Source organism: Zingiber officinale, chromosome 7B (assembly GCF_018446385.1).
Source record: "Zingiber officinale cultivar Zhangliang chromosome 7B, Zo_v1.1, whole genome shotgun sequence".
In the NCBI taxonomy this organism is placed as follows: domain Eukaryota; kingdom Viridiplantae; phylum Streptophyta; class Magnoliopsida; order Zingiberales; family Zingiberaceae; genus Zingiber; species Zingiber officinale.
The window spans coordinates 7,364,878-7,387,106 of record NC_055999.1 but is presented as its reverse complement, the minus strand read 5'-3'; the positions used below and the strand labels follow the sequence as shown (position 1 = coordinate 7,387,106).

General features: G+C 42.1%; 1 protein-coding gene across 1 annotated transcript; it reads left to right on the top strand.

Annotated features, from left to right (window-relative positions):
- The first annotated feature begins 19,220 nt into the window (after nt 1-19,220).
- LOC122005230 lies at nt 19,221-19,830 on the top strand. The gene is made up of 2 exons (XM_042560186.1): nt 19,221-19,429; nt 19,550-19,830. The coding sequence occupies exons 1-2, from the start codon at nt 19,352-19,354 to the stop codon at nt 19,628-19,630; spliced, it is 159 nt and encodes a 52-aa protein (XP_042416120.1). The 5' UTR covers nt 19,221-19,351; the 3' UTR covers nt 19,631-19,830.
- Nucleotides 19,831-22,229: the final 2,399 nt, after the last annotated feature.

Sequence of the window (22,229 nt, the reverse complement as noted above, 5' to 3'; positions counted from 1 at the left end):
ATCGCCTGTCGGATGATGGCGATCGACGGTCGCTACTCCGGGGAACGAGGTGGGCGATCAGAGGAAGGCTCCGGCAATCTCTTGTGTTGTGCGTGTCCGTCCGGTGGAATGAGCAAAACATTGGGGTCCATATCTTCTTTTTTTGTTTGGGCCGCTCGGCAAATACTTCTTGAATGGCGTGGGATCTTGCCTGTTGCGGTGGGCGACATGCTTCAGCTCGCGGTCCTCTGGGCAGCTGATGAGCAGTATGAGGCTTCCGCTCGTCAGGGGTTGACCGCTCAGTTGAAACTTCCTTTCTTCGGGCCGCCTGGGCTTCCTCTATATTGATGTATTCGTTGGCCCGGTGCAGCATATGATCGTAGTCTCGGGGCGGCTTCCGAATCAGCGAACGGAAAAAGTCGCCATCCACCAAGCCTTGTGTGAAGGCATTCATCATGGTTTCCGAGGTGGCCGTTGGAATGTCCATGGCCACTCGGTTGAATCGTTGGATGTACGCTCTGAGCGGCTCTCTAGGCTCTTGCTTGATGGCGAACAAGCTGACACTTGTCTTCTGATAACGTCGACTGCTTGCAAAGTGGTGGAGGAAGGCCGTGCGGAAGTCTTTGAAACTTGTGATGGATCCGTCCAACAGCCTCCGAAACCACCGTTGAGCCGATCCCGAGAGGGTGGTAAGGAAAACCCGACACTTCACTCCATCTGTGTATTGATGAAGGGTAGCTGTGCTGTCGAACTTACCCAAATGATCATCCGGATCGGTGGTTCCGTTGTATTCACCGATCGCCGGGGGCATATAGTGGTTTGGCAGAGGGTCTCGCAGAATAGCCTCCGAGAATTGCCGGTTGATCCGCTCGGGGGAAGCGTCCGTTCGAGGGGCCTTGCCTTTTCTGTTGTCTCGTATTGGCACTTCGTCTGATGAGGATCCTCGATCACGATTAGCTGCTGCGGCTTCCGGAGGCGTGCGGAATAGGGCCCGATGAAATGGAACTGTGGCCTGAGGTGCTTCCGCTCGGCCCCCTGATACTGATATCGCTTGCTGCTCCATCCGCTCGGCTTGTGACTTCTGTCTTTGTTGTTCCACAAGCTTAGCTGCTCTTGTCTCGATTAGAGCGTCGAGCTCTTCTATGGAGAGCATCACCGAGTGCGGTCGTCCAGCTTTGTCCATTGCTTCTGATCGGATGCAGGAGCGTTCCCACAGATGGTGCCAAATTGATCCTGTCCGAATCGTTGAATCAACGGACGCTGAGCACGTGGCGCTCTCCTAGTCGCTGACGTAGATCTCCGACCGGTCGTACGGTGCTCTGGCGAACCTGCAAAGAAGTCGGGCCGGGAAGGGGTTCCTGGCGACGACCCTCCGACGCTCAAGTCAGGCAAGTGGATAGCAAAGAAGTGGCTCCGAATATCCGAGAATGCGTACCTCCGGCGAAGTGTGAGGCTCCTTATATAGAGCTGTGAAGGGGCTCACGCACATATACCGAGGTGAATACGTGTCCTCAGCCCATACCTCAATATGAGCTTGTCAGAAGAGCTTACCTGACACCATACTACTACAGTCCGAGCACATCTCTGATGGGACAGCGAAATCCTCTGTCGTAAAATCCTGCGTATGGCCTGGTCGTTGAACAATACCGCTGTCAGAAGATGTTACCTTGTCCTTTTGTCTCTTCTTACTCCATGCCGAGCGCCCGTCCGGTCAGCAATCCCTCGCGTCCGACCGGTTGTATGTGCTGGTCCGCTCGGGAGATTCCCGGTCGTGTGCTCTGTGGACTGCACGCAGTATTGCTACTTTATGTTCTTTGACCGAGAAGGCTACCCGCTCGGCCATACGACCCTGTTCAACATGAGCGTCGGAACCCCGACTCCCCGCCGGGTGCCCTTGCTTCCGTTTAGACCCCGGTCGGCCAGTCGGTCCACCCTTGTCCGGTCAGCCATTTAACCTTTTGACTTCCACGTGGCGTTGACTCCCCGGAACGGGGGTCCCCTGTTCTTACCGCCGGATCAATACTAAAAGCCTAGCTTTTGTAAACATTTATTTTTGAAATAAAAGAATCACATTGATCAATATCTACATTTATTTGTTAAATGTAATTGTTCAATTAATATATATAAGTAGATAACATGGTGTGTGGTGTCACACTTAAAAGATTATGTTGTCGGTTCTTTATAAATTATAAATAGTTGCTCATGACTAAGATGGAAAGGAACAAACCATCGGAATAGTCGTAGTGTAATTAAGTATTAGTTTATCTTGATTAATAAATTACACTGGTACACTCTAAGTGTATTGAGTAGAACCATTTAGGTAAGTTCTTTTTGTACTGACTTAATAAAAGAACTAGACCTTAGTTATTATGGAAGTGTGTGCTCTTAATCCTAATATAATAACAAGCACATATATTTAATATTTATTTCTTTGACTTATCAAAGGGTGAGGTTTAGCTCGACAAATCAATATGCCTTATAAGTTGGGAAATGATATTACTTATAGTGTGTGTTGTTGATTATAGAAGCAATCTGTGTCCTAGTTATATAAGTTGAGAATGTCCTCAAGAGGAGTTCATAAGGATTGTCTTGTTAAACCCTGCAGGTGGACTTAGTCCGACATGACAATGAGGTCGAGTGGTACTACTCTTGGAGCTAGATATTAATTAAGTGAGTTGTCAGTAACTTACTTAATTAATGGACATTCGTTATCTTAAACACAGGGAGACTGATACACTCATGATAAGAAGAAGCTCATAATATAATTTGGGATTGGTGCGGCAGTGCGATAATAACTCTCTAGTGGAATGAGTTGTTATCGATGAACTTGAGTTGTGTGTTCGGGGCGAACACGGGATACTCAAGCTCATCGGAACCAAAACCAATTTCTCCTCTAGGTCCCTGTTGTAGCCTCATTATAGCCTCAAGTCCATCCAAATATAAGCACATCTTGGTGTCCAAGAAGGGGATCGGTCCAATGCTTGGTGACCAAGCAAGGGTCGGCCACATCCTCTTCTATAGGGCTCGACCCTTTGCTTGGTACCCAAGCATGTAGGGGTCGGCCACAATAATTCAAACAAGGAGGGGTGTTTTGAATTTTTAAAATCTTCTCTTTGTAGAAAACTACAAGTTTTAAAAGAGATATTTTAAATTTAAAAACTTTCCTTATTTGAATTAGGCCACATGTTTTAAAAGAAAATTTAAAAGATTTTAAAACTTTCCTTTTTTAACCATCCTCATGGTTTAAGAAAAAATAAATGGAAGAGAAGTTTTTAAATTTAAACTTTCTATCACCATGTTAAAATAGGAAATTTTATAAGAGAAGTTTTAAATTTTTAAAACATGGTTTTAATTTTTTAGAACTTTCTTTTTTTAACTCTTACTTTAAGAAATTAGAAGAGAGCTTGTAAAATTTTATAAGAAGATTTTTTCTTGTAAAATTTTATAAAAAATTATTATATTTCTTTCCTCTTATGGGGTCAGCCAACCTTGCTTGGTGCACAAGCAAGGTGGCCGACCAAAAAGAAAAAAAATAATAAATCATCATCCAAATTGATTTGATGGTTGATTCAATCAAGAGAAAAGAAAAGGAAAATAAAAAGGGAAAAGAAAAAACTAGAGGAATATTTTAATTTTTGTTAAAATTCTTCCCTTATTTGCCTTAGGCAAGTATTATAAAAGAAGGGGTGAGGAGGCTTCATGAGACACAATTCTTATTCTCTTGCTTGGAGATCTTGGTATGGTCGACCCCTTCTCCTTCTCCCTTTCCCTTTGCTCTCTTCTCCTTGGTGGTGGTGGCCGGATTTTAGAGGAAGAGGAAGAGGAAGAAAGCTTTTGGGTGGTGTTCATCTTGGAGGATCGTCGCCCACACGACGTCCAAGGTGAGGCGAGGAATACGACAGAAGATCTCGAGGTCATTAGTTTACAAAGAGAAGGTATAATTATCAATTGTTTTCCATATCATGCTAGTTATTTATTTTTGTAAGAATTCCAAACATAAGATACATTAGATCTAGTATTTCGAATTAATTTTTCGAATTTGTGTTTTCTTTGTTTTCGAATTTTTGATTCGATTGTTCTTTTTGGTTAACCTAAAGTTATTTAAGGAAATTAAATATTAGCTTTCCTTAAAAGGCTTTGTCTAGGCGGTGGTGGTTACTCCCATATCCAAGAAGGTCATGTGCCTTGTCATGCAGTCCTAGAAGTCAATTTTGAAAATTAATATTTAATGAAATTAATAACATAGGTGGATTTGAATCAATAGTGTTAAGTTCCGCTTGCGATTCAAATCTAAACCATTAAGAACAGATAAGTTAAATTTGGAATCAATGATGTTAAGTTCCCTCTGCGATTCCTAATTTAACTTCTAAATAACACAATAGGTTATTTAAGGAAAGGTTCGACACTTGTACAAAATTTTTGTACAGTGGAACTGGTATGTTTTCCTAGGACTAACCAACAATTGGTATCAGAGCTAGGGTTTGCCTCTGTGTGTTTTGGTTTTCAAATTAATTATGCACATGTCATAAATAATTTAGGCAGGATATTAGTAGGATGTGCTAACTTTATGGTTGCAGACTCCAACTATTATGACATTTAGATATTGTGTGTGATTGGACCCTTGGACATGTCAAGGGCATTATTTTGTGTGCATAATTGTATGTATCAAATACAGCAGGAGCTGTATTATTTTTAGAATTTTATTTTTGTTCGATCTAGAATACATGTACATTCCTTTTTGGAATATAGGATCGATATATGTAAAATTCTATATTTGTCGTGGATCGTATCTTTGTAAGGCGTGGTGCTTTTGGAGGACCAAAGACGTAGCGGAATAAGAAGCAAGATAGATGCGACAACTCAACCCGATGACGGTGGCTAAAGATGACAGCAGCTAGGGTTGGAGCATACTGAAGACAGTGATGGAAAATACCATAATAGTTGGAAAATTAATTTCTAAATTTATTGCTTTTATTTACTGTGTTGTTTATGTACATGTGATGTATGCTAGCATAGGTTAAAATCCTTATTTTTAAATAACTAAGTGGGAGAGGGATTTTAATAAATTTCACGGTCTCCATTACTGGTTTATAAGTGATGTAACAAGCTTGCGTGTTGGCTCTGAGTGTCTCCCTCCACAATGGATGAGTTTGTTGCGGATCACTAGATCAAACTTCCTTTATGGATGGTTATAGGAAATTATTTAGGAGGCCTCATGTGACACAACTCTTATTCTCTTGCTTGGTGGTTCTCTTATTGTGGTCGGCCCTCTCTCTTCTCCCTTTCCCTTTGCTCTCTTTTCTTTTGTGGTGGTGGTGGCCGAAAATTAGAAGAAGGAGAAGAAGGCTTTGGGTGGTGTTCATCTTGGAGGATCGTCGCCCACACGACGTCTAAGGCGATGCGAGAAATACGGCAGAAGATCTCGAGGTCATTAGCTTGCAAAGAAAAAGGTATAATTAGCAATTATTTTTCGCATCATGCTAATTATTTTTCTTTGTATGAATTCCAAACACAAGAGGCATTAGATCTAGTTTTTCGAATTAGTAATTCGTGTTTGTATTTTTCTTTGTTTTTTGAATTTGTTATTCGATTGTTCTTTTTGGTTAAACCTAGAGTTATATAAGGAAATTAAATATTAGCTTTCCTTATATATGGATGCTCTGATACCCAAGAAGGCCATGTGCCTCGCCATGCAGTCCTGGAAGCCAATTCTGGAAATTAATATTTAATTGAATTTATAACGTAGGTGAGTTTGGATCAATAGTGTTAAGTTCCGCTTGTGATCCAAGTTTAAACCATTATGAACAGATAAGTTAAATTTGGAATCAATAATGTTAAGTTCCGTTTGCGATTCCTAATTTAACTTCTAATGAATACAATAGGTTATTTAGGAAAGATTTGACACTTGTACAAAATTTTTGTACAGTGGAACCGATACGATCTTCCTAGGACTAACCAACAAAAATTGCATCAACATATACTTGTTGAAGCTTTTGTTTACGTTTACCTCAATTAAATTATAGTTTGGATGTATTCTGATAGCTATTTTTAGAGTCGGATTATACTAAGAACATTTAAATAATGCACATCTTTTGATGGATATGGCAGGATATTCAACCTCTATGATTTCTTCAAGTCTTCCTTAATAATCAAACTCAGAATTATTGTTGTCGATAGATCCTTTCACACAAACACCTTAATTGAAAGTTAGTCTATGTGAATCCCGTTGTGTCACATGAAATTTAAAGTCATTAACATAGTAGCTAGAGTACACTATTATCTTATTCAGATGCAAGATTGATTATTCTAGAATCTTGCACATTAAATATTCTCCGATCGGACACCTATAACAATAGTTATGATATAAAATAAGCCTATGATAATTTAATATGGATGTAAGAAATTAAAATTATCCTCTAACTTATATGGATTTGAAACCATAATGCAAATTCCGTCTCTAACTTTTCAGCTAGCTCACTTGCACAAATTGATGGATGTTGTACTTGAAGTTGTTGTTCATACAAGCTAGAAAATAAGGTAATTTTTTTTAAAAAAAAAATGGGATATCGGGAAACAACTTAAATTGGATAAATGTTTGATTAAAGAAGTCAACTTACTTTATATAGAGTTTAACTTTATCATAGTTTAAGAGTATGTATGTCCTTGCAACATGATATTCTTGTTAAGTTAACCATCTAGAAACAAATGCTTCCATTGGCTTGCCAGGAAACTTGAAAATAGAAAGCATAGATTGGTCTATCGGCTGAGTATCATAAGAATTTTTAAGACATTTACGATGTCTGGTTTTCACATTATCAGCAAAATAATAGGAGCAGAAAGAGGATGCTTCTTCAACTAGATAAGCATTACAGATTGACCCCTCAACTCTTGCTTTGTTATGAACATTATTCTTTAATTTTCTTAAAAACCATTCGAATGGATACATTCATCTGTACTGCACAGGACTAGCTATTCATACCTCTTATGCTAAATGTACTAGTAAATGTTCCATTGAATCAAAAAAATTGGGTGGGAAAATGCACTCCACCTTACATAGTATGACAGGAATGTCTATTTCTAGTCGAAGCATATCATCCATCATAATACTTCTCACTATCAAATATCTAAAATATAGACTCAATTCTATGAGTGTTTGTCAAATATTTGGAGCAAGTAAGTCATGAAAAGCTACCAGAATAAGTCTTTGCATGAATACATGACATTCATAACTCTTCATTTCAAACATCTTTAACCTATTCATATCCAGATATCGAGTCATATTCAAGACATACTCATCTGGGAATTTGATTGCTTTCAACCAATTAAATAAAGTTTACTTACCATCTTTGTCCAATGTATAACAAACCTTTGGGAATTTATTGGTTGTTTCATCCTAATGCAACTTTAGTCTGCTGACTAGTTCTTTTAATTCCTCGTGTGATTTTGTATTGTCTTTAGTTCTTCCATGCACATTTATCACAGTGTTGAAAATATTATCAAAGAAATTTTTCTCAATATCATCACATCTAAATTATGACGAATGAGTAGATACTTCTAATATGGTAACTCCAAAAAAAACACTCCTTTTCTTTCAACCACACTTGCACTACCTAACGATGTATTTATTTATCTCATCAGAATTAGTCTCAAATACTGGTAGAAAACCATAGTTGTCTATTTGGTCAAGGATTTCTTTACCTGACTTGATTGTTGGAGGAATTTTTCTGACTACAACATTCTTAATAAAATTTTTCTTATTTCACCTAAACGGTGATCAACTGGTAAAAATTTACGATGATTATCAAATCAAGATATCTTCCCATTGTAGGGTAATGAAAATGTATCAGACTCTGTCATGTAGTGTGGACATGCTAATTTATCAGTCATACTTTATCCCAACAACATTGAGTATGTTGGAAAATCACTAATCATCCATAATAATGCAACATGCAATCTAAAACTAGTTTTACTTGTAATATCATAAGTCACCAACCATACATTCCATAATTCATTCAACTCGGCAATCAGAGGTTGCAAAAAAATATCTATCTTCTCTTTCGGATTAGTTGGCCCTGAAATAAGTACAGTAAGGAACATGAATTTATCTTTCATGCACATCCATGGTGGTAAGTTGTAAGGTGTTAATATAATTGGCCAAGATGAATATTGTTGTCCTGACTGACTAAATGGTTGAAATTCATCTGCAAAAAGTCTCAGTCTCACATTACGTGGTTCTATTGCAAATGTGAAAAATATTGTATCAAAATGTTTCCATGTAGGGGAGTCACAAGGATGACACATTATATCTTCTTTGTACACATGCTCATGATGTCACCTCATGTAGCTTGCTGTTGTAGTAGATACGTACAAGCGTTGGAGTCTAGGAGATAACGAGAAATAATACATAATTTTCCATGCACTCTTTTTCTTTTCCTTTTTCTTCTCTGGTATGCGACTATTATGCTTATAACGAGGGTGAGTATAAATTCTACATTCAATCAGTTCACTGTCTTCTTTTTAAAATATCATGCAGTTGTTAATGCAACAATCAATCTTCTCTACAAGCAAACATAAACCTCTCACCAATTTTTTTTTATTATAGAAGCTATCAGACATTATATTATCAGCAGAAAATAACTCAGACATCAATTGACATATGTTATCATAACATCTTTCTAAAAAATGATGCTCTACTTGATGTTCAATAACCTTATAGTAGTTGATAATTGGGAATGACTAGACAGAATCTCTTCCCACACTTCCTTTGTCAAGAGGTTGCACCTGCGGGACTTCGTCCATTGCCAAGTCACACTTGGACTTACGTTGCCAATGTTGGTTATTACTTGGAAAACCTAATAGTTCCACTGTACAAAAATTTTGTACAAAGGTCTGAACCTTTTCCTAGCTACCATGTGTTCTTTTAAATTAAACTTGGATCGCCTGCGGAACTTAACACGTTTGATCCAAAGTTTAATCTATTTGTTCTTTTAGGTTTTGACTTGGATCTCCTGCGGAACTTAACACGTTCAATCCAAATCACCTAAGTTATTAATTCCATTAAATATTAATTTCCATAATTGGTTCCCAGTACTGACGTGGCGAGGCACATGGCCTTCTTGGATATGGGAGCAACCACTACCGACTAGACAAAACCTTTTAAGGAAAGCTAATATTTAATTTCCTAAAATAACTTTAGGTTAACCGAAAGGAACAATCAAATCACAAGGAAAAGAAAAAAAAACAAAGAACACAACATCGAAAATAAATTCGAAATACTAGAATCGCATGCCTCTTGTATTTGGTATTATTTCCAAAAATAACTAGTATGATGCGGAAAAGAAAACTACTAGTTATACCTTTTAGAAAGACCTCTTGATCTTCTACCGTATTCCTCTTCTAATCCCGGACGTTGTGTGGGCAACGATCTTCCGAGACGAGAACCACCAAACCACCTTCTTCTTCTTTCCTTCAAGTTTCGGCCAAGCAAGACTTTCAAAGGAAGAAGATCCTTTTCCACCAACCAAGCTCCAATGGATGCAAGCTTTCTCTCCTTCTTCTCCAAGCTAAGATCCGGCCACCACTTGATCTCCAAGAGAAAAGAAAATTTCGGCCACAAAGATGGAGAGAAGAGAAAGGGAAGGGCCGGCCACACCAAGGAAGAAAAGAGGGAGAAAAATAATAGAGTTGTTCACCATGAAGCCTCCTCTACCCCCTCTTTTATAATCCTTGGTCTTGGCAAATAAAGAAAATTTAATAAAAACTTCCTTAATTCTTTTGCCATTGAAAAGGAAAATTTATTTAATTAAAAATAATTTTCTTTTCATCATGATAATGGCCGACCACCTTTAATCCCTTAATCAAGGAAATTTTAATTCACACAAGAATTAAAACTTCCTAATTTGCTTCCGCAAATTTATAAAAATTTCTCAAATAATTTTTTCCTTCATGGTGGTTAATAAAAAGGAAATTTTATAAATTAAAATCTTTCTTTTAAACATGTGGATAAAAAGAAAGTTATCTCTAAAAATTAAAATCTCTTTCAATCTACAAATAAGGAAAGATATCAAATCTTTTCTTAATCTTTTGTAGAAACTTATAAAAGAGAATATTTAATTTTTAAATTATGAACATATTTAAAGAGGAAAGTTTTCTTAAAATTTAAAATCCACCTTTTAATCAACAAATAAGGAAAGATTTCAAATTTTTAAACTCATTTTTAAACATGTGGATGATTTACAAATAAGGAAAGTTTTTACTAAAAATTAAAACTATCCTTTTAATCTATAAATAAGGAAAGAGATTAATCTCTTCTCTTAATCTTTTGTAGAAAGCTATAAAAGGAAATTTTAATTTTAAAACTCTCTTTTAAATCATGATATCCACATAAGAAATAATTTTAATAAAAAAAACCTTTTAATATTCTAGTGGTCGACCACCTAAGCTTGGGACCCAAGCTTTGGCCGGCTACCAACTTGGCTCAATCATTTGGTCTTGGCCGGCCCTAGCTTGGGTTCCAAGCTAGCTTGGCCGGCCCCATTGGATGGGTAAGAAGGTGAGTATGTGGTGGGTATAAATCTCTATATACAAGAGGCTACGATAGGGACCGAGAGGAGGAATTGGTTTTGGTCTCCCGATGAAATTAAGCATCCCGTGTTCGCCCCGAACACACAACTTAATTTCATCAATAATAATTCATTTCACTAAAGAACTATTATTGAACTACCGTGCCAATCCCAAATTACATTTTGGGCTCCTTCTTATTATGAGTGTGTTAGTCTCCCTGTGTTTAAGATAACAAATGTCCACTAATTAAGTAAGTTACTGACAACTCACTTAATTAATATCTAGCTCCAAGAGTAGTACCACTCAACTTCATCGTGATGTCGGACTAAGTCCACCTGCAGGGTTTAACATGACAATCCTTATGAGCTCCTCTTGGGGGCATTCTCAACCTAGATCACTAGGACACAGTTTCCTTCTATAATCAACAACACACACTATAAGTGATATCATTTTCTAATTTATCGGGCTTATTGATTTATCGAATTAAATCTCACCCATTGATAAATTAAAGAAATAAATATCAAATATATGTGCTTGTTATTATATTAGGATTAAGAGCACACTCTTCCATAATAACTGAGGTCTTTGTTCCTGATCCTGTCCGAATCGCTGAACCAAAGGACGCTGGACACGTGGCGCGATCCTAGTCGATGGAGTGGATCTCCGGTTGGTCGAACGAAGCTCCGGTGGTCCTGCACAAAAGTCGAGCCGGGAAGGGATTCCCGGCGGCGACCCTCCGACGCTCAAGTCAGGTAAGTGGTGGAAAAAGTGGCTGCCAAGCTTGTATTATATGTACCTTTTGAGAAGTAAGAGGCTCTTTATATAGGGCAGGGAAGGAACTAATGCACGTCCACCGAGGTGCATACGTGTCAGCAACCCATACCTTGGTATGCACTTGTCAGAGAGCTTACCTGACATCATACTGCTACAGTCCGAGCATGCCTTCGATGGGACAACAGGACACCCCGTTGTCAGATTAGGAGTATGGCGTAGCCATACGACTTGACGGCTGTCAGAAGATGTTCCCGTCTTTTACCCACCGCCCGGCCGGGACGTCCGACCGGCCGGCCGGGCGAAGAACGTCGTCTGGACGACCTTAATTTCCTGCGCCGGCCGGGCGGCACGTCCTTCCGCTCGGTCATTATGTACTGTTTCATTTGAGCGTCGGAACCCTGGTCCCTACCAGGGTGCCTTTTACTACCAGATGTCCCTTTCTTCCAAGTCCGGTCGGCTCGTCCTTCTCCGGCGGGCCACTGGGCCCTTTGACCTCCCCGTGGCGTTGACCCCTCGTTATGGGGTTCCGGATTCTTACCACTGGATCACTTGCCTTCCCCTCGAGTCTAGTCGAAGGAGGTGAAGTCCGACTGACTGGACTGCCGATATGACTGAGCAATGATCATTGCATTAGGCCGCTCAGCCAGGCATAAGGATGCTTATCCGTTCGGCAGTATCTATCCGTCCGGCGATATTGTGTCCGTGCCTTGTGTTTTCTTGGAATCCACGTCCGCTGTTCCCTCATACTACCCATCACGTGCTCTGCGCACGGTAAGGGGAGCTCATTAAATGCGGCTAGTAATCGGCTGACACGTGGCGATCATGCGTTTGTCAGCGTATGGCGGTTGCGTCACTTCCGATGGGACAGCCGCCGTTTGAAATGGACGGCTAGATGACAACGTCGATATCAATGACCTGGATCGGACGGTGGAGATTGCTCCCGGGCGGCGATATAAAGCCCTCGACTCCGTTTCCGCCGCATTTCGTCCTCCTCGTTTCCAGACACCTGTTGCTCCTCCTTTCGCCGGCGACCTTGTGCTCAGGCTTTCCGGCGACCATACGGCTTCTTCCAACCATCTCCCTCGCTTGTAAGACCCTTTTTCTCGATCATGACGCTTTCTTCTTTCTGCTAATCGTCTCCTTCAGTCGATTTCCCTCCATTCCTTGCTTGAACCTTCCCTTTTGGTCCCGTATCCTTATTTGTCGACCATGACTAGCACCTCGCAGTCGACCGGCGGTGCTCCGGGTCTTTGGTACTCGAACATGGAAAGCCGGTTCGACGAGGAGGACGCCTTGCGCCTCACTCGAGCCTATGACCTGCCGATCGACCACCAAATAGTGTTAGCCACACCGGCCGATCGGCCTCACGATCCGCCGCCCGGCACTGTTGTTTTCTTCCGAGACCAATTTCTGGCCGGACTGCGTTTTCCACCCCACAAGTTTTTCTTAGAAGTTTGCAATTATTTCCGCATTCCGCTCGGCCAGGTAGTTCCCAACTCTATTAGGTTACTGAGTGGAGTGATAATTTTATTCAAACTGAACGGCATCCCCTTAGAACCAAAAACTTTCCACTACTTTTTTTATCCCAAGCAAGCCGAGTGGGGCACCTTTGTTTTCCAGTCTAGGATAGGCTTCGTCCTTTTCGATAATATGCCGAGCTCCAACAAACATTGGAAGGAGCATTTTTTCTATATACGTTTTCCCGAATGGCCAACTTTTCGCACCAAGTGGCAGACGGCGATGCCATCGCAACCGGAGCTCGGCAAATTTAGAGGTGACGCGGCCTACCTTCATGCAGCCGACCGGCTAGTTGGCCAGCGCTATCATATTGACAAGCTACTCCTCCCGGGAGTAATGCACATATTCGGCTTGTCCTCTACCACAGCCGATCTGCCCTGCAGCATGAGTAAGTTTCCTTATCTTCCCATTTGTTTTGTTCTAACTGATTTATTTTTTGCTCCTGCAGCTGAAGTCATGTGGCGCGCCAAAGCTACCGAGAAGCTCAAACTGAAGGCCGCTCAGATTGAGGCGGTGACGAGCAAGGAGGCCGCCGAACGGAGCCTTGCTCCGGCTGATCCGGCCGGCGAAGAAGGTGAGGGGACACCAACTGTCCCCGAAGCCTCGGACGCCCCAGCCCCTCATGATGAGGCCGCCGGCGACATAGAACCTCCCACTGAAGCTGAGGTGGAGGGCCGTTCGGCCGATGATGTGCCGCTGCGCACTCGGAAACGCCGACGACCAGAATCCGCCCCTGCCTCTACACTTGATGAGCCCCAACCCGAGCGGGGCGCGGGTGCACCGGTGCTGTCCGGGACGGTTTCCCTCGAGAGTACCCCGACCCCTCAGGGTTCTCCGAGGGCCAGCTCTGAGGTGCCGTCCTCCAGCCCTTCAAGAACTTTGCGCCGTATCAGGCGTTTGGGCGAGCTTCCTTCCTCGTCCACCGGTAAGGCCGGTACTTCTCGGAGCGAGCCGAGCGGCTCGAACTTAATAAAGACTTTTCTGCGCCTCCCCTCAGAGGCGTACATGGCTGCTGCTGATCGGCCGTGGTCCCCGAGCAGCAGATTACCCTGACGGGCCCTCTTGCACAAGCTTGGATAGATGCTCAGCGTCGAATAGCCAAGTTGACTCTCGGGCAGCTCGGTGACAGCAACCTCCAACAGGCCACCGGGGTATGTTCTCCTTTTCTTTGTTTGCATATTCGAATTAAGCTTTTAACCTGCGCACATTTGCTGGCAGAACTGGGTGGAGCAGATCGCTATTAGCGATCGATTGGCCGAACTGGAAGACGAGTTGAAAAAACAAAAAGCTGCGGGGGATAATGGGCAGTCGACGGCCGCTTTGGAGAAGTCCCAAAAACTGCTGGATGCCGAGCGGAAAAGGGCGTCCGATCTGGCAAGCAAGGTCGTTCGGCTTGAGGCGATGCTCAAGCAACGGGATAAGGAGATCAAAACGGCGACCACTCGGAAGCAACAGGCCATCAATGATATGGATCGCATGAAGGTGGAGATCAGGGGGCTGGAGCAACGCATCAAAGACTTGGACGCCCTGCTAACCACCGAGAAGGAGAGCCGCTCGGCTGATCTCCAGAGATTTGATGGGGACTTGAAGGAGCTTCAAGCTGCCAGTGATGCCGCCCACGCCGCGCTCAAGGAATACCAAGAGGGGGAGTCGGCCCGCTCAGATGAAGTGAGGAAGGCGTTCCTCCGCTCGGAAGACTTCGGAGAGAAGTTTACCGACAAGATATCCCTCACTTTCGAGGAGGCGATCAAGGCGGCGGTGGGCTATCTGAAGACCAAAGGCCACCTGCCTGCCGAGCTGACCATCCCCCCCGAGGATCTAGCGAGCGTGATGGACACCATCCCCGACGCTCTTTTTGATTTTGATGTGTGAGGAGCGTTTTTGTAAACTCCTTTTTTTTTTTTAATTCCCACCGTTCGGCCCTGCTTATCTCTGTAATGACTTTTTTGGCTTGCATAATAGATAATCTTCTGTTCTTTTCACTTTTTATTTTGGCAAGAAATTTTTCCTTCGTCACAACTTAAGTGTTCTTTAAAACTCTTCCGCTCGGCACCACGCTATGCCAGACAAGCGAATTGTCTTTAATGTCTTTCATCATGCGACTAAGCAGCCGCTCAGCGCACGAACGTCGCTTGTTAACTTGTTTGCCCTTTTAGTTCCGGTTAACCATCTTTTGCTTCGCGCCTCACCTCAAAGGGGTTTTCGCTGGATTTTCGCATGCGAGCCGCTCGGACGTTTACAGACACCGGCTCGTCTCTCGATCTTTAACGTCGGAGCTCGACGGTCTTCCGCTCGGACGTTTATAGACGCCGGCTCGTCTCTCGATCTTTAACGTCGGAGCTCGACGGCGCGGATATTTATAGCCGGACGGCGCAACTCTCGATCTTTAGCGACGGAGCTCGTCGGTCTTCCGCTCGGACGTTTATAGACGCCGGCTCGTCTCTCGATCTTTAACGTCGGAGCTCGACGGCGCGGATATTTATATCCGGTCGGCGCGGCTCTCGATCTTTAGCGACGGAGCTCGTCGGCGCAGATATTTATAGCCGGACGGCGCGGCTCTCGATCTTTAGCGACGGAGCTCGTCGGTCTTCCGCTCGGACGTTTATAGACGCCGGCTCGTCTCTCAATCTTTAACGTCGGAGCTCGACGGCGCGGATATTTATAGCCGGACGGCGCGGCTCTCGATCTTTAGCGACGGAGCTCGGCGGTCTCCCGCTCGGACGTTTATAGACGCCGGCTCGTCTCTCGATCTTTAACGTCGGAGCTCGACGGCGCGGATATTTATAGCCGGACGGCGCGGCTCTCGATCTTTAGCGACGGAGCTCGTCGGTCTTCCGCTCGGACGTTTATAGACGCCGGCTCGTCTCTCGATCTTTAACGTCGGAGCTCGACGGCGCGGATATTTATAGCCGGTCGGCGCGACTCTCGATTTTTAGCGACGGAGCTCGTCGGCCTTTCATGGCTAACTCCTTACCATGCCGAGCGGACTGGGCCTTCGTATCATATCCCGTGCTTGAACAATATTTATGCACGGCCGAACAGCACGGGTTATTTGCTTACAAGTCTTTAAACATATAAACCTCCCGGCCGATCGGCTCAGGGGCCTTCACGTAGTAAGCCATTCGGCGGAGAATGCTCAATGTGTTTTCATCTTTTTGCTTCCTGCATTACAAGTATATAGGCGACTAGCATATACACAAAAATGGATTCCATTCGTGCACCTTTCATCCAGCTCGATAAGGCTGGAGATGATTTGCACTCCACGGTCGATTCAGCTGCCGCCCGGCTTCATCTTCCAAATAATAGGCTCCCGAGCGGAGCTTTTCAATAACTTTGAAGGGACCTACCCACGGTGCCTCCAGTTTGCCTACGTCGCCGACCGACCTGACTTTCTTCCAGACGAGATCGCCGACCTGGAATGATCTGGGGATTACTCGACGGTTGTAGTTCTGCTTCATCCGCTGCCGGTATGCCATCAGCCGAACGGACGCCTTGGCTCGCTCCTCTTCGACCAAATCCAGCTCCATGTCCCTCCGTTCAGCGTTGCCCTCATCATAGCTCTGGATCCGGACGGACTCAACGTCGACTTCCACCGGAATGACTGCCTCGCCGCCGTACACCAAATGGAACGGTGTGGCGCCCGTCCCTTCTTTTGGCGTTGTTCCCACAGACGGCGCCAAATTGATCCTGTCCGAATCGCTGAACCAAAGGACGCTGGGCACGTGGCGCGATCCTAGTTGATGGAGTGGATCTCCGGCTAGTCGAACGAAGCTCCGGTGGTCCTGCACAAAAGTCGAGCCGGGAATGGATTCCCGGCGGCGACCCTCCGACGCTCAAGTCAGGTAAGTGGTGGAAAAAGTGGCTGCCAAGCTTGTATTATATGTACCTTTTGAGAAGTAAGAGGCTCTTTATATAGGGCGGGGAAGGAACTAATGCACGTCCACCGAGGTGCATACGTGTCGGCAACCCATACCTTGGTATGCACTTGTCAGAGAGCTTACTTGACACCATACTGCTACAGTCCGAGCATGCCTTCGATGGGACAACAGGACACCCCGTTGTCAGATTAGGAGTATGGCGTAGCCATACGACTTGACGGCTGTCAGAAGATGTTCCCGTCTTTTACCCACCGCCCGGCCGAGACGTCCATCCGGCCGGCCGGGCGAAGAACGTCGTCCGGACGGCCTTAATTCCCGTCCCGGCCGGCCGGGCGGCACGTCCTTCCGCTCGGTCATTATGTACTGTTTCATTTGAGCGTCGGAACCCTGGTCCCTACCAGGGTGCCTTTTACTACCAGATGTCCCTTTCTTCCAAGTCCGGTCGGCTCGTCCTTCTCCGGCGGGCCACTGGGCCCTTGACCTCCCCGTGGCGTTGATCCCTCGTTATGGGGTTCCGGATTCTTACCACCGGATCAGTTCCTTTATAAAGTCAGTCTAAAAGAAACGACCTCTAATGATCCTACTCAATACACTCTAAGTGTACTAGTGTAATTATATAGTTAAGATAAACTAATACCTAATTACACTACGACCTTTCAATGGTTTGTTCCTTTCCATTTTGGTCGTGAGCTACTGTTTATAATTTATAAGGTACTGATAACATGATCCTCTGTGTGTGCCACCACACATCATGTTATCTACAATATAAATTAATTGAACAACTACATTTATCATAAATGTAGACATTTGACCAATGTGATTCTTATTTCTAGATAAATGTTTATACCAAAAGCTAGGCTTTTAGTATACATCCTAACAGCCAAGACTATATGCTTGGACTTACACTGCCAAGACTCATCCTTGGATTTTCCTCCTTTGTCAAGATCACACTTGGACTTTCCTTGTTGTACCTGTATCCTGCACACTTACAATGCATATCAAATACAACAATAAACATAATTTAAACCTTTCCCTAAACATCAAAACCTAGAGTACCCAGATTGCTCCAACAATTGTAACGTGACTCCATCCATACATTCTGGATGACTCTTTGTAAAGTTTACAATGTCCTCAACTCCAGCAAAAATATTCATATTGGATAAATTCATTTTCTAATCTATTGTACATCCAATCTTTGTTCATGTATATTGTATCCTAATAAACATAAAATTGATTACTTAATAAGTATGTAATTAATACAATAGAGGTACTACACACATGATTCAATGTATTCACAAACCATACCATGAATACAAAAAATTAAGTATATAATTAAGAAGTTGTCCTTTCAAAGCAATGATACTAGATTAAAATTCTACAACTTGATAAATTAGGTTAAAATCAACCAGAATATAATTCTACAACCTAGAAACAGCAAATTCCTGGCTGTGAGCTCAAGGGTGGCCAAGAGGGTCAACCAATCCAATGGCAGCGCTGGCCAAGATGGAGCAGTAGCGAGTCCCGAGTCAGCCCAAGCTCGCTGCCATGATCTCAAGGCCGACCAGAGTCGCTGGCACGAGCTTAGGGTTGCCCAAGCTCCCTGCCGCAACCTTGGGGTCGGCCAAGCTCGGGGCCAGTTGAGGTCAGGGCCGACGAAGGTCACCGTCGTGAGCTCGGGACCAGGCAAGTCGTCACCTCGAGGTCGCAGACGACCAAGGTCACGTCCGTTATGGTTTAACTGGTAAAATGGAGATCGAAGAGGGAAAGAGAAATCATATCAATAGGTGGGAAGGTCATCGGAGGAGAGGATGCTAGAGGAGAAGGATGTCAGAGATGGGAAGGCCACTAGAATAGAGCATGCTGGAGGAGACGGTTGTCGGAGGGTTTCACAAACATGCACGATGGAGAGGAAGACGAAGGCACGATATTAGCGACGAAACTAATAGTTCCGTCGCTAATTGGAGACAGAACTAAGAGGTCCGTTTCTAATTAGCGACGGAATTAGTAGTTCCGACTCTACTTAGCGACGGAACTAATAGTTCTGTTACTAATATCACGATTTAGGTCCAGATCGTGTTTTCTCGCCTTGTTGGCCACATGTCTAATTAGCGACGGACGTTTAATTCCGTCTCTAATTAGCGACGGAATAAATATTCCGTCTCTAGTTAGAGACGGAATTAAAATGTTCGTATCCATTTAGAGACGGATAATTTATTTTCGTCACTAATTTTTACTGATTAATTTATTTTTAATTTGAAACAACAAAAATAGAAACGGAAATATAATTCTGTCTCTATTTAGAGATGAAACAAGAACTCCGTCTTTAAGTCCGTCGCTAAATGGTAATTTGGGGGGGGGGGTTGAATCGAGGTTCAATTCAATTTAAATTTATATCTTGATAAAAATAAATCAAATTAATGTAATTATAATATGTCATTTGATGTATTTTAATCGTAGATGACAAATGTGAAACAAACTATTATCCATATTTTTATTATTAGTAGACAACAGTGTAGTATGCAGTGTTTTGAGGCGGCTTTTTGCAAAAACTCCATTTTCAAGCCAACAAAATCCCGATCGCTTCTCGTCTCCTCCGACGAGATTTTCTAGGGTTTTGGTTTCTTTGCGCTCTCTAAAGGATGGAGATCTCGAAACTTTTCAAAGATAAGAAGATTTGGGCCGCTTCCCTCATTGTTGTTTGGGCCGTTGCTCTCCAGGTGATTGTCGATCTCTCCTTTCCTCTCGGTTCCTAATTCAATCCAGGCTATATCCTTTTCCAATTACTGGACTTTCGCTGCTGGTTACATGTGTAACTGGTTCTCGAAACAATTCTCCAGGGTCACATGATGTGGATCCAGAGGCAAGACGCTTTCAAGCACAAGTTTGGAGATTTAAGCAAGAACGAGGAAGGGAATTAAAGTTATCGTTTTTTTTTCTTTTTGCAAGCTATTTATTTCTCAGTCTATAAGCATGGCATGAATATGTTTGGATATATCTGTCTCAAAGATTGATTACCATGATCATGCTCAGAAAAGAAGTGGTTTCAGAATGCGTTTGAGTCCCTGTTCTACAATTTCATCTCATGGCATACAATATTAAGTTGAGGTGTTGAGATTAATGATTGTGCTAACTGATACGCTCTGGTTTTGAACCATATAACTTGCAAATGATTTTTTTCACTTGCTATTCAGGATGAGAACATTGAACATGAGGGCACCATTGCAACTTGCCATGATCTGAAACACTGATTAGAAGTAGATTTTCACAAAAAGGACCAAGCATGTTGATTGCAATGATAACTTTTGGTGAAGTGTAACTAAGTTTACTACTTTACATCATAGATCTAGAAAATTTAACTTGTGTAACACCATATAGATTAACTTTTGATGAAGGTTAAGTAGTAACTAAATTAATATCATCTACTTGAACCCAAAGTGGCACAATTGCAAACTTGCTACCATGACATGGCATAGTGCTGCATATGTCTTCATTGTAGATGTTACTGCTTTGTGAATAATTCCGAAGCATTGAGCAATAAGCCCAATCATTGTGCATTGGTCATTAGAATGGTTACATGAAATAGTGCAAGCAGGCAGCATTGCTGCAAAGGGTTTAGGTGAATCTTGTCATGCAATTTTTATGCTTTTTTACCTGTAAATATCTTCATTGTATTTTTTTCTGACGATCTGAACAAAAAAATAAATTACAGATAAACAACATAATATTATAATGCGTGCAAAATTTTCAATTAAAATATGAATATCTTGGATTTCAGGTCTTCTAATTCTAAGCCCTTTGTAACTGTCAGATCAATATGCAATTAGGAATACTTTTGTTAAATTGGATTTATTATGTATGTGGAACTTGTAATTGGCTGGCTTGGAAGCACCAGTTTAGACAAGCAACAATTAGTCAGTTATACCTTGTTTGTAGTGGACTTCATTTCGAGTGCTTCAGTCCCACATTTAAAAATTGGAGTTTGCTTATTTCATGAATTGGTTAGATGCAGTGGTTTCTCTTTTTGAGGTCGACGACCTCAAGAATTGGAAGTTTAGTTACTAGATGCAGATTGAATACTGATCCTATATCTTATTGAGTTTTAGATCACTAGTTTACTTGTTGGATTAATGGGTGAATCAAGCTGACCAAGTTTCTGTCAGATTATTTAAATATATTGGAAATTCTAAAATTGGAAAAATAATGAAAATTGACCTAGTAACACAGATCAACCAAGGCCTACTGGTTGAGTTGGTTAGGTCATGCATTTTCCCTTTGCAGGAAGTGCATGGGCATTCTTGGTTTCGGTCCTTGATTTTTTGGTTGGCCCGGCCAGATTTACCTGACTCTTGTATTTAAACTTGGTATGAGCTAATCAGACCTTGTTTTCGAGATCTTCAGATCTGCCAACTTATTCTTCTAAGTTTGAGTCATGAAATTCACAAATGAAGTTAGCTGAACCTTGTTGATAAACACACTTAAATAGAGAATAGTATTTGTTTCTTCCTAGTCTTGCAGTATTTGTAAAATTTCTTTCCAAAACATTTCATATTTAGAATGCATGAGGTAATTGAATAGACTAAAGTAGGTAGGTAGCAATCTTTTTAAGATGCCAAGAGTGGAAATGTGCCCTTTGATAAATAATAATCAATGATGCTTTTGATAATAAATTACCGTTCGACATAACAATAATCAAGCTTCCACGTGATTGTATCCCAAAACTCAAGAACTTGTTATTTAGCTTTATAGCGTTAACTCTTCGAATCAATAACTATGTTAGTCAAATATTAGTCATCACAATTTTGGCTTTGTCCAAGTGTAAAAAAAGCCAAAATGTTCCATTTCCTTTTCATTATGTACGGTCCCTAAGATGAACCATGATTGAGGGCTGCTTTTCGCACCCCCTCAGACGCCCCTCCGCCAGGCCCCACCTCCTATTTTCATTTGATTCCATTTCTATCCTTATTTGTTTTCCTTTATTCGTTTTTTTTTTAAATTTTGTCCCTTATTCGTTTTCCCTTTTTTTTAAAAAAGTTTTTTTTTTTTCTAATCAGTTTTTTTTTTATTTTTTATCAATTTTATTTTTTTTTAATAATTTTTTATTATATATTTATAATTTTTTTTGTTTACTTTTAGTTATAAATTTTAGGAGTTAATATTTGTAATGATTAAGATAATTATGTTTCAGGAAAAGAGAAGAAGAGAAGAGACTGAGAGAGATAGTAGTGAGGGAGATGTGACTGAAGAATGATTAAAAATAAAGTGTGAGAGAATAATTTAAAGGGAGAGATTCTGACATGTGTCAAAAGTTGAAGAGTGAGTAATTTAAGGGGAGTGGAGGTTCTGACATGTGTCAAGTATTGGAAGGGGTAATTTAAAGGGAGAGGGGTGTTTTGACATGTGCCAAGGATTGAAGGATGAGTAATTTAAAGAGAGTGAGAAGTTTTGACATGTGTCAAGAATTGGAAGTGGGGTCATTTAAAAGGATAAAAGATTTTGACATGTGTCAAGGGTTGGAAG

What these genes read in the sequence shown, in the direction of transcription:
- LOC122005230 (XM_042560186.1), top strand. Translation starts at nt 19,352, where the DNA reads ATGGAGATCTCGAAACTTTTCAAAGATAAGAAGATTTGGGCCGCTTCC. An exon ending in TTTGGGCCGTTGCTCTCCAG is followed by an intron (nt 19,430 to 19,549) that starts GTGATTGTCGAT and finishes ACAATTCTCCAG; the next exon opens with GGTCACATGATGTGGATCCA.